Here is an 18,371-nt window from a genome sequence, read left to right as displayed (position 1 = left end):
AACTCCTGAGCTCTCTCTCTAGCACTCTTGCTTAGGATTTTTGTGAGCAGGAGGCACCTATAATACCAGCCAACAGTATATACTGAAAATGTAACATGGACCTAACATGCTACTTCCTATGACTAGAGTTATAAATACATACTTCATACAAGTGTAGGAGAATTTTTACAAGGATTGAGATTCTATAAAAAAATAAAATGACCTAAACTGTTTCCAGACTATAACCCTGTACAGTGAAATAGGACATACCAAACATATTCCCTAAAAGTTCTTTCAAAATCTAACACTGAATTTCAAGTATTACCAGAAATTAATTAGAAACTCCTCTCAAAGGAATTTAAAAAAAAAGAAGCCATTTAAGTCAAGGATGAAAGCTTAAAAGAGGAAATCCATAGGAAACCCAAAGAAATGCTCAACATCCCTAGTCATCAGGGAAATGCAAATCAAAACAACCCTGAGATTCCACCTCACATCAGTCAGAATAGCTAAGATAACAGATGCTGGGGAGATTGTGGAGAAAGAGGAACACTCCTCCACTGTTGTTGAGGTTGTAAACTGGTACAACCACTCTGGAAATCAGTCTGGTGGTTCCTCAGAAAATTGGACATAGTACTACCTGGAAGACCCAGTTATTCCACTTCTGGGCATATACCCCAAAGATGCTTCAACATATAATAAGGACCATGTTCACAGCAGCCTTATTTATAATAGCCAGAAGCTGGAAAGAACCCAGATGTCCTTCAATAGAGGAATGGATACAGAAATTGTGGTATATTTACACAATGGAGTACTACTCAGCTATCAGAAACAATGGCCTAACAAAATTCTTAAGAAAATGGATGCATCTTGAGAATATCATCCTGAGTGAGGTAACACTCAGTGACAAAAGAACACATGATATGCAGTCATTGATAATTGGATACTAACCCCAGGAAGCTCTGAATACCCAAGAAACAACTCCCAGACCATATGAAGTTCAAAAAGAAGGAAGGTCAAAATATGGAAGCCTCAGTCCTTCTTAGGGAAAAAGAAGTGTGTAGTAAGTACCCTCTCAGAGTGTGGTACACCTAGACCTTAAATCATTAATAATTCAAGAGCTAAGAATGTAGCCTTGTGGCAATTCTTGGTATTTAAAAATCATAGTTTAATCTTTAGACACCAAGAAAACTTAGACTGTTTCCATGTTATGTTTTGTTTTACATGTACTTTATGCTCATTGTAACTAGTAAGTTTTCAATGCATATTATCAAACCTTTAAAAAAATCAAGTACTGAAAATAATATATTCATATAATTTTATGCAAAAATGCTTTTAAAATCTGTACATTTACCTGTTTAAAATAAAGTTGTTTAATTAAAAAAAGACTACAGCCAGCAGAGACTAGGGGCTGTCTACAAATAGATCTGTAAGGGGCATGAGGGAGTTATGTGGTAGACACATTCAGGATGCTAACTGCTGGAGTGGTTTCGTAAGCTCAGGAAACAGTACACTTTGAAATGAATTCCGTTTATTGTACATAAATTATGCCTTAATGAAATATAAGACTTTCTAATAGACAGAAACAAAGATACCACCACCACACAGACAACAACGTTCAGACCGCAGCTTGCTTCCTGCGTGCTGGCCAGATCTTCCTTCAGTTGGTTCAGTGCGCTTTAGTACTTCCATTTTGGGCATTTTGTCTCTCAGATCGAAGAGCGAATTCCAAGTGAGTGCCAACACTGAAGGACCCTCCAAATCATGGGGGAACTTGAGAACATAGCAGTGACCTAGAACAGATATTTAGGTTGAGGAGGTAGAGATGTCCTCTCTGCTGATTAGTGGCCAGTCTCCACACAAGTGACTTCACCTACACGGACAGAGACAGCGGAAGAGCAGGTGCAGGGACAAATGCTCACCTTAGAAACCCCGACCCTCAGCATCTTACAGGGGATGCTCTGACGGTGGGGCTGACATGAGCATGAAGCTTGGCATTAGTAACAGTAGCTTATCAACAAATGCTGAAGAAGCAAGGAAACGAATGAATAGATATTAAAATATGTGTGCTTATCTATAAGATGGAGGGTTATTTGATATAAAAGCAAAACGCTTACTGTAGCCTGGAAGAGATATTAAGTTTGCAATGAGAAGTCAGCCGCTCTTATGCTATACTCACTCCATAAAAATGAAGGCCTATGAAAACATAAGGAGCATTTTTTTTTCTCACTTAAATAATGTGTATGTCTGAGGACATGTGCACCATGTGTGTGCAAGAACCCTCGGGAGCATAAGGAGTCAGATCCCCTGGAACTGGAGTTGGAGAGTTGTGAGCAGCATGTGGGTGCTGGGAACAGAACCCTAGTCCTCTGCAGCAGTGAGTGTTCTGAACCACTGAGCCATCCTGCCAGCCCAATGACAGCCTCTGGCATGATTATGGTACATCATGCTGAGTATCCTAGGAAACTGGCGACTCAGCTATTTGTCTGCATGAGGTGAACACCACTGGCAAACCCACAGCTCAGCTGCGCAGAGAAGTCAGCTAGCACTCCTACATACCAGCCTAAAATAACAATCTGAATTTTATTAAAAACAAAATCAGAAAGCCTCCTTCAGTTACAAAGTATGCACAAGAATTTCTGTATCACATCATCTTACAAGAAATACTTGAACGACAGGAGTAAAAAAAGAACTTACTAGCTTGTGAAGAGAGGAGCTCGGTGTTAAAGATGACTGACACACACACACACACACACACACACACACACACACACACACACACACACACATGAAAAGGGAGGGAGGGCTGCAAGAGGAGATGGAATTGGAGAATGACAGAATCTGAAGGAAAAAAAGACACTCACTACTTAAAAAATACTTCCAAGAAAATAGTCAACCACTTGTAAAGAACTTTAAGCAGATGTTTTCAGTATGGCAGATGACTGTAAAGTAACATTGTTAACTGACTTTTATTCAACCCAGAGCAGAGCACGGTTTTATTGCTGAGGACTTCCCTCCACATTACACAACCTTGCTTCCTTTCCCGAGAGCGAAAGCAAAATGTTACGTGTCTGTGCAGACTGTCTGGTCTTGGACATCAATTTATAAACCTGTCTGCCTGTTTTCTGCTTCCACCCAAGAAGTGAGGCTTGAATACACTGAAGAACAATCACTGACCATGTGGCTCCTAGGTATGCATGCTGTTTGGAGTTTTTATAGATAGAGACAGAGGAAACTGGTATGAATTTCAAGTATGGATGGGGGCTCACCTTCAGGGACAGCTGGAGCTTCAAAGACACACGTGAGTGTGGCAATGCACTCACCTAAGGCTGTTCGCACTACAGTATCAAAACCCCGAGGAACTGAAACTAACGGCTACCATCTTCTGACATTGGGGCCATGAATGGCTCTAGCACTTCCTTCCACTTGCCTGTCTGATTACTTCTGTCAAGTGACTGCATGTGACGACGACACCAGCATCTCCTTTTAGCTGTAGATGGCCAGCTGGCTAGACATGAACCTGCATCCATGTAATGTGGGAGCTACTGGAAAGATGCTTTCAGCATGCTGCACGGCAGAGACCATGGCCCCTCTGAGGACCAGATGTGCACACAGGCAGCAGCAGCAGGGAGGTGTGGTTCTGTGTCAGTCTACAGTTATCTTCTGTGCCAGTGTTATCCCATTACTAATGCTGAGCTCGACATTTACTTCACCTAATAGAATTTGGGAATATAATCCTTTTTATTTAAGTAGAAGACACTTGGTTCCCAGGAGCTTTCTACTAACAGGTTGTGAGGAAGGCACATGCTGCCTGCTATAAACACCATCCTTTAGTGTGTACAGAAGTGTCCTTACCTTTAGTGTGTACAGAAGTGTCCTTACCTTTAGTGTGTACAGAAGTGTCCTTACCTTTAGTGTGTACAGAAGTGTCCTTACCTTTAGTGTGTACAGAAGTGTCCTTACCTTTAGTGTGTACAAAGGGATTCATTATGAAACTCAGAGAGGAAAAAGTAGCAGAAAAAAGGTTATCTGTTTTAGCATTAAAGAACACCTTTGATCGCTTCCTGTGCTCATCTGGAGCAGAGCAGGAACATGCTAGATGCACGTCTAAAGACCACAGCAATCATGCTTTCAGTTCCAAGCATTCTCTACAAACATGATCACTGTGAAAGCGGAGTTGACGGCATCCAATTTAAAGACACTCATGTAGTAGTATCAAATGTGTTAGCATGGACTGAAATAATAGATCCTAGGGAACTGTTTTAAATGGCATTTTATTATTACCTTTAAGTTAATTTGAAAGCTGGTAGTAAACTTCCTGTTAACAATATAAATATCCTCTTTGTAAGTGCTCAAATTGTCTTAGAAGCATGGGAAGGCAGCAGGCATTCCAGAAATGACTTCAGGGGCATCAAATCCTCCAAATATCTACAAAAACTGGATTTAATTTTATTCTTTTATTTTCCTTATTTGTCTTCTGATTTGCCTGCTCTGTTCCTTATTTGGAATAAAGACAGATATCCAAGTTCAAGCCTTTTTTAGCTAGGCCAATTATATTTTTCAATTTTCTTCAAATATATCATAAAACAAGCCAGTAACTATTGTAAGAAGGATCATTTAAGCTACATCATGATCTTTCAATTTCATTTCTACTAATATTAAAATTCAGAAAAGCTTCTATTTTTACACAGAATTGAAAATCCTCAGGGCGTGAAAAAGCATGTTCTTCAGTATCTCACAGACGATGCTCAACCTTATGAAAATCAGTAAGCCTGCTTTCATTAAACACAGCCGCCGCCACTTACCTTTAATGTTAACAGGTGGGACTACACTTGGTATTGATCCAGGATGTGCTGGCACAAAACCCTGCCTTTGAACTCAGCCTATAGGTCCTGTCCCTCTGTAATGTACCACCAGTTATTTTAATGCCCTGTGTTTACATTGGTGCATACCATCTATTGGGGTAAGAATACCAGATTTTTGAGATGAGCGCTATGAAGAAAATTCTTGAGGTCCCACCTTTTACTACAGAGAGAGGACAATGCTTGCACACAGCCAGTGTGATACCCCACCTGTCAGGTAGCTCACACCAGGAGCATGCATATACAGCCAAGGTCACTTCTTGTGCTCTGGAGCTGAGAACTCTTGCCTTCCCAAGCCACAGGTGCTATCATCTGATGCAACAAGACAGTGGATTTTATATCCACCATAAGAAAAATCAGACATAACAAATTCAGCAAATAGAGGCATTTGGCATTCAGAACACGCCAAAAAAGCTAACACTCATGAACTGTGATAATGGTTTGTCTTTTCTTAAAAAAAGGTCTTTGCATATTTTAAATTTTAGCGGTCCCAGAGAATCATGAAGTGCCTTGTCGTTTCTGCTGTTGGCTTCTGATGACCTCTAGTTGTTTTTTGCATTGCTGGTAATAAGTAGAAAGGCTTTTGTTCTCATCTAAGAGCTTTTTATGTTCCTGTACCAGGCGAGATGTATTTTGCTGGTCCTTTTCATCCTGGTCCAATTCTGCAACTAGTTCTTGTCTGTAAACAAATTATACAATAAATATTATCCACAATGCGAAGATCACACCATTAGCTGATGAAGGAATCTTAGTTAGTTGCAACCTTTCCCCCCATCATTCTGCAGCTTAAGTATATCACTCCAGTATGATCCTCACACAGAACAGAAACTACCTCCCACTCATCTACTGGAGACACGAGAGCCACAGCCCTTTCAATAAGTGCTTAAGCAACCAGCAAGTCAGAAATACAGCTCGGTTTCAGAAAATTTCATTTGGCACTGTCCTTTTCTGGTAGGAAGGTAGAAACAAGACTAAGTTCCAGAAGACAGCACTGTGTGATGACGCACTTTCCTTCTGCATGCCAATCCACTGCAGTCCATATTCTGAAGTCACAGTCCTATTTACCCACAGCTCTAGCAGCACGGACACCTGCCGAGCAGCCCCCAAAGACACCTGCAAGCTAATCAAGAGATGTCCCACTTAGAGTGCTTTTTAGTCTACAACAGCAGGAATAGTACCTGCAAACGTTTTCAGGAGGTTCTCACTTTTACAGGCAGGTAAGCTCTGAGGGTATTAAATATTAGCTCCTAAAGCAAGAGCACTTGGTGTAAATGAATAATAACATCTTATTATTATCAAAAGTAACTTCTTAATAGTTAGCATTTAAAGTAAATATTCAGGCTGGTGAGGTGAGTAGTGGGTAGAAGGCCCTTGTCACCATGCCTGGTGATGAGTTCAGTCTTTGGACTCACATAGTGGAAGGAGAGAAGAGACTCCCACCAGTAGCTGTTCTGTGCCAGGCACAAACATGCATGCCATGTTATGTCCACATAATAAATAACCCTTAAAACATTTAAAGCAAGCAATTTGATCAAGTCTTACAATTTGATCAAGGTTTACATCCATCTAGATCCAACATTTCTATTCTGTTAGCAGAGAACTCTTCCTTCACACCAAGTATGACAAGGCAGGGTCAATATGGAAGTATTAGGGCAGGCCTCCTCTCCAAACACAAAGTGCCAGAAGGTCCATAGCTACTTCTTCATAGCTTTCAGACCATGATTTTCAACTCCCTATTCATGGTATCTTTAAGATATAATCATTTAAATTATTATACTATTTTCCTCCTTTTCACACTTGTTCTTTTATTATCACATTTATGTTATTTATTTAGTGCATGTGCATGCTCACGCATGCCGTGGTGTGGAGGTTAGAGGACACACTGGGGGAGATCGTTGTCTCCATCAGTGGGTTTTAGAGACGCCCCCCTTTCTGAAGCACAAGCACAAGTTACTCTGCACACAAGAGATTTTACTTCAATGCCAGTTGCTGCAAGAATTCTATTTTTATATACACACTTATTTATTTTTCCTGCAACATTTTAGTTGTCATTCTTCACAAGTCTAAAACTTTACAAGGGTCATGCTTAAGAAAAGTGAACACCAACTTCTTAAACAAAACAAAACAACAAACCACCTAGCTAAAAATAAAGCAGGAGTTTTTAAAGACAGAAGGCAGGCAGTTTTTATGGCTCTCTGAGAAAGAGGCACAGTTGTGACCATAACATTACCTCCCACACAGTCACAGATACACCAGCCCCGTCACAAGTAGCCCTGCTCTATTCAACTTACAAGACTATGCAGACAAAACGCCGCAAAGACTAAAGTCAATTGAGTTCTAGGAAAGCACATTACCTAACCTTTGCTCAAGAATCAATAAACCTTTGTAGTGGTAGTTCTAAACAGCCTTGGCAGCATAAATGTGGATATGCAACCAGCTTATTTTCCTCAGAAATATGTGATGTTGTTATTAAAAGGGTAAACTCTGGATAAAACCAGTTAAGGGGTGCTACAGTTTAACACAAACCTACATGGTTTTTCAAGATCCATATTTATTTTTTTGAGAAGGGTCTCACCATGTAGCTCAGGATGGTCTTGAACTTACAAAGCTCTGCCAGCCTCCACTTCCCAAGAGTTGAAACTAAAGGCTCGTGTCAGCACAGCAGCCTAAAGATTTCTTTTGAATTATGTGTATGTACATGTGTGGGTATGTGCACAGTGAGTTCAGCACTTAGAGGCTGGAAGATGCCGGATACCCTGAGCAGCTAGAGATGACTGGGCTGGCCCTGGCTGGGTGTGGTCCTCTGCAAGAGCAACATGTGTTATTTCTCTGCTGAGCCAGCCTCTAGCCCCCTAGAATTGCATTTAGTGACTAATAAGTCTTTTAAAATAGTATTCCTATCTCCTTAAATTTTAAATACAAAATACCAGTGTTTTATTTTAACTTAAAGAAAGTATTTAAGCTTTTATTTGTTAAAGAAGCGGGGGTGGGGTGGGGGGGACTTACTTTCTCTGTAGTAACAATGCGATTTCAGTTTGAACTTTCATATACTCCTGTGCCATTTTACAATGTTGTTCGAACACTGCCATGGATTCTTTGGAGTTTGGGCATGGTGCTAGAGGCTGGAGAGAAAGCAAAAATGTTAAGACTTAAACCTTGATGTCTACCTAAGATGACAGCCAAGGCAGAGACTATTACTGACATTTTTATAGCTCTAAAGAAAATAAGCGAAAGCAAGTGAGCTGGGGCATTCACCCAGTCAATGGACAGTGCCAAGCCCTCAGCCACACAGTGAGCCAGGTTAGACATTGTAACAAAACGAAACAAAACATATGGGTGTCAGAAAGGGACCGATAGGGGGAGGGGTAGCAGGAGGCAGGAGTGTGCCAAAGGTGAGCTGGTTAGAGTAATCAGAATGCACTTCATTCATTCAAACTGCCCAAGATCTAATTCACTGAAAGCTGTTTTTTGGTGTTATGCTGCGTCCTGGTAACTTCTGTGTCTTGTCTGCCAGTTCAGAACGGCTGTGAGGAGAGCTTCCTGATGCAGAGCTAGAACACACTAAAGACCATTCTTTTAAGGGACTGGGCTGTGTTGTCCACGGAGATCTGTGATTTTTCTGTCCTGTGTCTGCCTTCCATGTGTGTGGAGAGCTTTGGGGGCTGCTCGGCAGGAATTTGACATTGGGCCGGGGCAGGAAGTAAGCTCAGGCAGGATCTGATTTGGGGCTAGAACTAAGAAGCAGGCTTCAGGCAAGAGTTTGACTTTGGACTAGGACAGGGAAATAGACTTAGATAAGAACCTAGAAACTTTTATTGCCTTGTTTGTTCCTGAACTAATTGTGTTCATTGTCTTGCTGTTTCCTTAACCTAGAACTGACCTTATTACTTGCATATAATTAAAATGGTATAAAAGCAGATTGGGAAAAACCTGCCTCAGCCTCAGAACTGGCTGGGGTCATACTACAGTGTTGTCTCATTGTCTTTTTCTTTTTAATCCTCGCTCCTGCCCTGGAGAACCTGTGGACTGACTGAGCTGGCTTGGTTACATGTGGCCTGGTGGCCAAGATGCTAATAATTCTCTACTCATAAAAGAACTCTCGGATGCATCACACAGTGTCTTCAATGAAAAGGGGAGGAAACTCTGTCCATGGCAGTCTGACGGCAGAGAGGAAGGATTTTCAGATAGGCTCTCTTGAGGTTCAGGATGACCTCAAACTTGTAGCTGGAATTGACCTTGAACCTCTGACCCTTTTGCTTCTGCTTCCAAAGTACTAAAATTAGAGATGTGAGCACCATGTCTGGCATGTTACTTTGATTTTAAAGCTGAGGATGGGCAACTAAGCGCAGAACTAAGACAGGAACACACAGTGAATGTTATCAACTCCTTCAGAAGGAAAAGCAAACGGAGTGCTTCTTACCTGTAGCTGGTGATCCAGTGTAAGATACGCCATTGGGATGGAGTTATCTGAGCCATTGGTATCTGGAAGGAAAGCATGCATTTCATTTATTAACTCAAGAGTATAATTATCACTTGCTGAATGACAAGTAGAAAAAAAGTAAGAGATATCATCCCACTCCCTAAAAACTATTAAATAAAAGTTACTGTTCTTGGTAATGGACAAGGTCTGGTTCTGAATTCTGAATGAAGAAAGAGGGACATGTGAGCACGTATATTAAAACACAAGTGGGGGCTGGAGAGATGGCTCAGTGGTTAAGAGCACTGACTTCTCTTCTAGAGGTCCTGTGTTCAATTCCCAGCAACCACATGGTGGCTCACAACCATCTGTAAAGGGATCTGATGACCTCTTTTGGTGTGTCCGAAGACAGCTCAGTGTACTCATATACATAAAATAAATAAGTAAAATAAATAAATCTTAAAAAAAACACACAAGCATAGGCTACAATTTAGTTGGCTATAAACTAAATAGAACACTACATATTAAAGACCATATAGGCCCTTGTTTAATTAAAACCAAAAAGACATGACACACAGCCTTTCTATTTTAAACTCAGTCCTAACTGATCCTACGCTACTCCAGCCCACATTCCTTTCCTTGTGTTCTGTTTACCAGGAGGCTGGGTCCACTGTCAGCAACAGTGGACACAAGAAAGAGGTTCTTTTCGGTAGATGCAGACTCAGACGCCCCGCAGTCTGCCCCTCACCAGACACTGCTGGGGAGAGTGTAGGACGCAAAAGGCTTTTAGAGCTTTGGCTGAACACCATGTTCCAAACACTTATAGTGAATCCAAGCCACCAGCCAACCTGTCAAAGCATTCAGAGGAAAGACATCTGCCCTCCCACTGACAGACAGGAACGAATGACAGCAAGGTCACATGTGATGACAACGGAGACGCTTGCAGCTCAGGGTCCAATGAGAAAAGCTAAGGAAACTTGATGATCCACTCAAACCCTGCTTCCCACAAGAGAATGAGCTGCCTTGAAAAGTGCCCTCCGCTGAACACTTCCCTCTCGGAGCTCTTCCCCTCAAGCGCAGATGCCCCACACAGTACCGGCATGTAGCCTCTCACAGGTACTTCATAAGCAAATAGTTACTGGTGTTTCAGAAGCACTGCGTTTGTTCACGAAGGGACAAGAAAGGCCCTTTTTGGATTTCATCTTTGTTCTAAAATCAACCAGTGGCACTGCACTTTCTCTTTTCTGCCTAAGTTGGAATACAGCTTCTCGTTTCTAATATAAACAACTGGTCAGAAGACAGCACACTCACTGCATAAAAGTTTATTTTTATACTTACTCATTAAACATGAACTCTTTTCATGAAATACTAAAACTCACACTTGTTTGGTTAATTTAAGCAATACAAAATTTCTCTTTTTTCAGATGCTAGTACCATCATTTCTTTATGGGTACATTCTGAGTGAGAATGGCCCCAATTGGCTCATAGACTTGATTTGGCGTGCTGAACTGTTTGGAAAGAATCAGATGTGGCCTTGTTGGAGGAAGGATGTAACTGGGGGTGAACTCTGAGGTCTCAAACGACTCGTGCCATTTCCAGGGTCTACCTCTCTCTGGCTCCCATCTGAGGATGGGAACGTGAGCTGTCTGCTGCTTTAGCACATGGCCGGCTGCTTGCCTGCTGCCATGTAGTCTGCCTCGAGGTAACAGACTCTAATCCTCCGAAACTGTAAACTCCCAATGAGATGTCTTGGTTATGCGAGGATTCCTACTCTTTATCACAGCAACAGGAAAGTAACTACGACACACTCACTTTCTGTGGCCATTCTATTTCCCGCTGCTCTGTGACTGCAGATATGAGAAGCCACAGACCATCAGGTCTTAGCTACTAAGTATCTGGCTGGTAATATACGGTTAGCAGCTTACATGCCAAAGGGCAAGCTCACAGATACTCTGCATCACAGCGCCAAGCATGGTCACCAGGAACGGGCTATGCCTGGTATTTATCTTTGCAAGGTTGTAAGCACAGAAGAAAGCGAGCCCAAGTCTCTGTAAATTCTCCTAAGTTGTGTGTACATTTTGCTGTTTCTAGGCCCTGGAGGAATGTCCGTCTCACTTTTTACCCATCACAGTGCACACTGAACAGGTTTTTAATTGTTATGCCCTTTAGTTTTCCTATGGAGTACACAGAACAATTTAAAATGAAGCCTTGCTCCTTATGCTATTTTACCTTATGTCTACACTTGATTTCCTGGGTCTAGGAAAAGCAAAAGGCTTCCCATCTGATCTTTATCACCTATCCCATGTAGTGTCAATGCAAAGACAAACTTCAGTGGGCACTGCAGCCTGAAACCAGGGAAGACAGGTAGTGATCGGTAGCTGCAGCTTAACTTGTACCACGCAGGTTGAGGATACTTATATGTATTATGTGTAGATAAAGGACAGCAGACATTTAGAGAGATCTGATTTCTTCCTGTGAACAGATGATGCGCCACAGTGTGGATCCACATGTACAAGTCTAGGCTGAATTAGGAAACCCCACCAAGGCAATGTTAGGGAGAATAGTCCCTTAGTTTAGGGGATCATCATTATCATCAACAACCACAACCACTACCACAACAACTCAACAACAGCAGCCTAACAATCATAACAGCAGCTAGTGTCACCCCAATGGCTAAAGCACTTCATTGTGTACACTGGAGAGAAATCTTGGGGAATTTTTGCTACTATTAATGTTTAACTTACCATAAGTAGAGCACACATACCCCTTGCTAAACATAGCTCTAAATGATATGACACAGGGAAAAGCTGCTAATTTAACTTTTAAAATGAAATTAACTTGGCTAAGCCACACCAGGCATCTATAAATATTGAAATCATATTTTGCTTTGTGAAGACAGAAAATTAACTTCAAAAACTGTAGTTGAATTGGTATTTTTTTTTCTTGTTTGGTTTTTGAGATGGGGTTTCTCTATGTAGCCTTGGCTATCCTGGAACTCTCTCTGTAGACCAGTCTGGCCTTGACCTCACACAGATCCACCTGCTTCTGCCTCCTGAGTGCTGGGATTAAAGATGTATGCCACCACAAACTGCTTAACTTCAAAGGACTTCATCTTCCGAGGTTTAAGAGACCACTTTGCCTTCTGATGTACTAATACACAGACAAGATTTCCTTAGATAGTGCTAAGTGTGTGTTAAGGCACCACATTACTTCTGCTCACACATGATGAAACTCCATTCCTCCCTTTGGATAGATACTTTTTATCCATCATGACAAATTGAACTATTCACACTGGAGTTTTAATAAATTAAAAGGCTTTCAAATGTCTATGCATTTGAAATGAAGTCTCTCATGAGCTATGAAAGATCGTCAAATACATGTTTTCCTCTCACTTAGGCACATACTCTGTGTTCTTAAAAACCAGAGGCTGACACTCAGGAAATAACACCAGCATTTGACAAAAGGGATTTCTTGACATTTCAAAGCTTCTTCACAGCAAAAGAAACAGGCTGGGTGTGGTGGCCTTTAATCCCATACTTCTGAGGCAGAGAAAGGCAAATCTCTGCGAGTTTGAAGTCTTCCATAGTTAAGTTTTGAGGCTAGCCAGTAACAAACACTCCTCCTACAAACCAACTAACCAAACACTAACAAGTTTAAATACAGTCTATAGAATGGGGGAAAATCTTTCATGGCTGTATATCTGTCTATTTAGAATAAAAACAACAACAACAACACCAAAAAATCATGAAAGAACCAAGCAGCCAATCAAATCAGTACGCAGACTGATAATTAGACAGTTCTCAAAAGAAATAATACAAATGGCTAATAAACACATGAGAAAAGACCTGATCAAAACCAGCGCTGATTAGGTTATAGGTCCTAAAAGGGAACCCAATATTATCTTGCTAAATTAACATGTTGTCAATCTGCCTTCTAAACAGTGGCATTTATTCCTATAGATTAGAGTTGCTTTCAACCTTGGCCAGAAAAGCTTCTTTTTGAAGTGGCAGTAGTTAATGCAGGGGGCAGGGGTGGGGGTGGGGGTGGGGAGGAAGAGAGACAGAGATAGAGAGAACTGGTTGAAGTGTTAAGAACCAGTAACTGTGAGTGCTCAGTCGTAAATGGGACAGCTGTACCAACAACCTAAGGATCTGAGAATAGCACAGAAGAGGAAAGAATCTAAGAACCAGATCTCCAGGAGGCCGTGAAATGCTGTCTGGTGGACAGGGTCTAGGCATTATACTCCTGAATCCAATGCAGCTGTGGCTACCCACACAGATCAAGGCAGTCAAGAAAGCAGCACTGATGGGAGGAGGTTCATGAGGCCCACCCTTAGCTGAGCACCTGACAGCTGCTGGAGGAAGGGGAGCTATAAGCATTTTCTTGGAGGGCTGTTGCTGGGCTGCCCATGTTTGGTGGCTGATCCAAAACCAGGGGTATCCAGGGAATAGTAAGTGGATCCAGTGGGCCATAAAAAAGAAGACACAAAGGAGGAAGGAACATTGGGGAGAGGATCCAAAAGGAAAAGGATAACAGTGATGGGGTATGTTCAACATACATTGTATACATGCATGAAACTGTCAAAAGAATAAGATACTCTCATGGGGGAAAACATGGAAAATGTTCAACCTCACTAACCACTGGGGAAAAATGCGAATTGGAACTTTCCTGCAATCTCACTTCAGCTGCCAGAAGAGCACCCTTATGTACTCTGCTGGTAGAAATGTAAACACGTCCAGCCATAGTGAAATCAACACAGAGGTTCCCCAAACCCAATTACACAGTCCTGGGTGTTTACCCAAAGGACTTCAGCTCAACCCTGTTTACTGCAGCACTATTCCTAACAGCTGTTATAGAACCCATGGGGAAAGAAAACGTGCTGTGTATACACAGCAGTTTCCAGTGTGTCCTTTGTAGGAAAATGGATGCAAATGGAAACAAGTCGAACTAGTCTTAGAAAAGTATTTGTTTTCTCTCCTTTGTGGTTCCTAACTTTACACAGATACATAGAATCACGCCAGTATAAAAGACATGAAAGAAGAAGTGAAACTGTCTAAGAGGAACAGGGAGGACTGAAGGAAGGAGGACGGGTGAAAAGGGAGGCACGGGTATGTTCATTATGCATGAGATACTTTTGTGAAAGTGTCCTTACATGTCATGTTCTCAGAATACACACAATAGAAAGTAAACGCAGAACTGAGATGGTATTTGGGAGGAGTTGGAGCAGGGTGAATATGGTCTAATATACTGTATTCATGTATCAAATATTAAATAATAATAATAAAAAGTAGAACCCGAAATAAAGATGATGATGGTTATTGTTACTGAGATGGGAACTGTAGTTACTGAAAAGGTCCAACAGGAATGATCATGATACACCAACCAGAGTGAGGCATAGGAACACATGTTTCTGAACTGGAAAAATCTGGTTTTAACGTACATGTTTACCATGTGGGAGGAAAAAACATACACAGGGTAAGGCAGTTAGTCTCTGCCATAATACTCCAAGGGCATTTTGAAAGTTACTGCAAAGTAGTTGATTTTATAAACATGAAAATCTAAATAATGGCATCATGCTTGTCTTTGTAAAGATTAATGCCTCTCAAGTCACTCAATTTCCTATTACAAGGAACTAGACTGGTCACCTGTGGAATCATCAGGGGTCCAAGGATGACTGCGAGCTGGCTTCTCTGAGGTTGGTCCTGAGGTAGTGATCATTCTGACACTAGGACTGGATGACCTACTGCTCACCTGTGAAGAAATGGCAGGAGGAAAAGATGTCACTTTTTTTCTTTTTGTTAAGAATGACAAGACATATCTTCATGTCCAATAAGAGGCAAAAGATTTACATTTGTACTAGTAGATGCCTAAGATGCTTGAACATATGTATATCAAATTCACTATGCATCCATACACAGATAGCATCTCTTTCAAACTTATAAGCTGGATGAAAGTGAGCGAAGTAAAGCTCACAAAGCCAAAGTAGACGGGAAGCCCTTAAGCTGCCAGGGCTAACTAAGACTTCACAACCTACAGCCCTAACGGTTATGTTGAGAGGCCCTAGTAGAAAAGCAACCAATTCTCTGTAGGATGAGAAAGCCTGCCTAACCCTGCTTAAAACCAAGGCGTGGAAATGCTTTGTTCTCTGGGAAAGAGAAAACTAGCAAAAAATGAACAACCTTCCAACAAAAGCAGTTGGCTAGCAGCATGGTGGCAGACAGAGTAGCCAGCACTTGGAGGCAGCAGCAGAATCATGTAAAGTCCCTTGTATGGGCACCAAATGAAGGGAAGACAGAACTGAGCACACAGACATGAGACAAACCCATATCCTCTCTCCCACATGGTCAGTTAACAGTCAAATTCCAGAAAATAGACAAGCAAAAAATAGAAGTGGCCTCCGGAGGGGAATGGCAGCTACAGGTGAAGTCAACTGATCTGAAATTAGAAATGCTTTGAAACCCGAAACTCATAAGATACCACAAGTAGAAACTATGTACCTAACAAACACCTCATGTGACAGGCCTCAGTCTAAACACAAGCACACTAAAGCCATCATTTAGGTGACCTGCAGGTGATGCATACTGTACAGGGCAAACAAATGCATGTCAAGTTTAGGCCTGGTCCTCATGGCCCAGGTATCCCATCATATATATTTCCAAATCTGGGGGGAGGGGGCTCAAAATCAGAAATACAACCCATTTCATGCTTTTCAGAAGAAATATTCAACACGCACACACACACACACACACACACACACACACACACACACACACACACACACACACACACTCACAAACCATGAGCTACAGCCACCACAGAAGCCAGACAAGTGGGGTACTAGCTGGAGAATGAAAACTACCAGCACCTTACCACCCACCCGACGACAGGAATGTCTAAGCAGGAACTTATCAAGAAACTTTTCCTGGTCTGAAGGGCCAAGATGCAATTATCTTAAAGAAAATTCTGATAAAAATAGGTGCTGGTCTTCTACATACTGAAAACCATAGGAACGAAAACAGTTATGAACTTACAAAACTACCGAACAACACAGAAATATAATCTACAACACAATAAGACCAGAATAAGCAGGAACATTGTTTTTAAAATGCTTGTGCAATTCAGGAAGAGTAGCGGTATTAAGCAGGCTGGGTACAGATGTTAAAATCTCAAAGGTATTCACTAAAAGAAGCATGATCTAACTTAACCCAGAAAGACAAAGGTGATAAGAGACAGAACTAATCTACTTCAAAGATGGTAAGAAGATAAAGAAGAGTCTAAAGTAAGACAGAAGAATTTTACCAGTTAAAGTAACATACAAACTACAACATTAAAGTACCAAATGAAACAAAGCAAAATCCTCAACCATGGGGTTGAAGAGACAATGGCTTGGTTAAAAGTGCTTCCTGTATCCAAAGGATGTACTTTCCACAGGGCTGAGGAGGTTCACAACTCTAGCCCCAGGGGATCTGATGTCCTATTCTGGCCTTTTTTGGGGACCCACACACATGTAGCATGCATATGTGCACATACACAGAGACAAACACATAAGTGAAAAAAAAATTAAAGCCCCAATCAAACAGGATGAATGAAATGTGATCATTAGGAGGCAAACCTAATTTACAAAAATTAAAAAGTAGAGGCTGGAAAGATGACATTAAAAATTAGTTTGGCTCACTTACAGTGTAGTTCCCAAACAATCATGGAAACCACTGCTTTATAGGATCTGCTCTTCAGGTTTTACTGGTAGAATCCTGATGGCCCTAAATGCTCTCCAACTATTACAGCTTCTCCAGTTGACCCTCTCCTTACACAACCTGGAGTTCATCGATGCAGACCAATGACCGACAGAAATGCCACATGGCAACTTGGGGCAGCGAAAGAATGTAAGTCAAATACAAACTCTGGGGCGGGCCGCCAGCACAGACACAGACCATAACCGGCCTTTAGCTGGAATCCTATCTCTGCATTTATGACCCAGGATGGAAAGGGATTTTACAGACAAAACAATGCTTGTGCTTTAATGTCTCATCTGGAAGACCAGAAAATTAAACCATTAAATCAAGAACTTTCACACTCAGTGCTATTACACACATTTGAAAGCCATTAATGCCTTTTAGAATCTCAGTTACTGATGTCACAGAAGCACAAAACAGAGACCGGGCTGTTTGTTCATCTTATATAAACTTAAAAGCATGAATGCAGTGATTTAAATGAATACTTCCTCTATGACAGTCCCAGGTACTCACAACAGTTCCTGATACTCTTAAATCCAAACACATACAATTTCAGTCTGAAATAATTTGCACCATTATAGGTTTTTGCTGTGAGACAAGATTTCACTATATAGTACACACTAGCCTGGAACTCACAAGGGCATCAGCTCTTATCCACTGAGCTTGCCCCTCCCATCTTCCCCCTGAAAGAACAGAATGTAAGATTTTCATGTCTTATCTGGACAGCAAGAATACTATCATGAAGACAAGGAAGTATTACCAAGAGCGCTGGCAGGTGGAGGGCCTGTAACACAGCAGCACCTACTGTGTCTTACTCTCCTGTTCTGGAGGAACCCCATGCAGCAGGTGGTACAGTGCCTCGTTGCATAAAGACTGCTGAAGCTCGGGACAATTAAGGTGTATGCTGGGTTCATACTGTGTGTCTGATTCTCTAGATCTTGGTAACTGCATCACCGTGGAATGGTAGATGTATACTGGATGGAATCCCAAAAGGGGTCTGAGGTTTACTTTACAGTACATCATTTTAGTAAAACAGGAAGGTTCACCTACAGTTTAAGAAATAAATGTATCTAGTCACTGGTCTAGAGTCACTATTATGGGATTTGTTATGGGTTAGCCTGGCTCAGTGATATAACAGTTCATCATTACTGGGAAACTACTTAAATAGTGAAGTTACAGATGAGAAACCACAGCACTCAGCATTCAGTAGGGTCACTTCAGTACAAGTTACATGTAGTTTTTTGGTTATTTGGCTTGTTTTTCTGAGATGTTTGTCTCAAATTCGTCATGCAGAAGAACAAATGATCACCTTAAACAATGTCCTGCTACCTCCACCTTCCAAGCCCTGGGTTATCACTCACCTCGTTCTCTATGTGCTGAGGA

The 18,371-nt window shown here is 41.5% G+C and overlaps 1 protein-coding gene across 3 annotated transcripts in view; it reads right to left on the bottom strand.

The window, feature by feature from the left end:
* Positions 1–1,585: 1,585 nt before the first annotated feature.
* MAP3K7 (mitogen-activated protein kinase kinase kinase 7) overlaps positions 1,586–18,371 on the bottom strand; it is a 54,711-nt gene continuing 37,925 nt past the window's right edge. For 2 of the 3 annotated variants that reach the window (XM_080938536.1, XM_080938537.1), the window contains 4 exons: positions 14,901–15,006; positions 9,259–9,320; positions 7,845–7,960; positions 4,232–5,517 (listed from right to left, as the gene is read on the bottom strand). In XM_080938536.1, coding sequence (XP_080794662.1) covers positions 5,337–5,517; positions 7,845–7,960; positions 9,259–9,320; positions 14,901–15,006 — 465 coding nt within the window. In that variant the 3' untranslated portion in view covers positions 4,232–5,336. Of the gene's footprint in view, positions 1,770–4,231; positions 5,518–7,844; positions 7,961–9,258; positions 9,321–14,900; positions 15,007–18,371 lie in introns of those variants that run through there. The other variant, XR_013975559.1, reaches the window with a different exon arrangement.

Source organism: Micromys minutus (assembly GCF_963924665.1).
Source record: "Micromys minutus genome assembly, chromosome: 26".
In the NCBI taxonomy this organism is placed as follows: Eukaryota; Metazoa; Chordata; class Mammalia; order Rodentia; family Muridae; genus Micromys; species Micromys minutus.
This window is presented reverse-complemented; position numbering and strand designations above follow the sequence as displayed.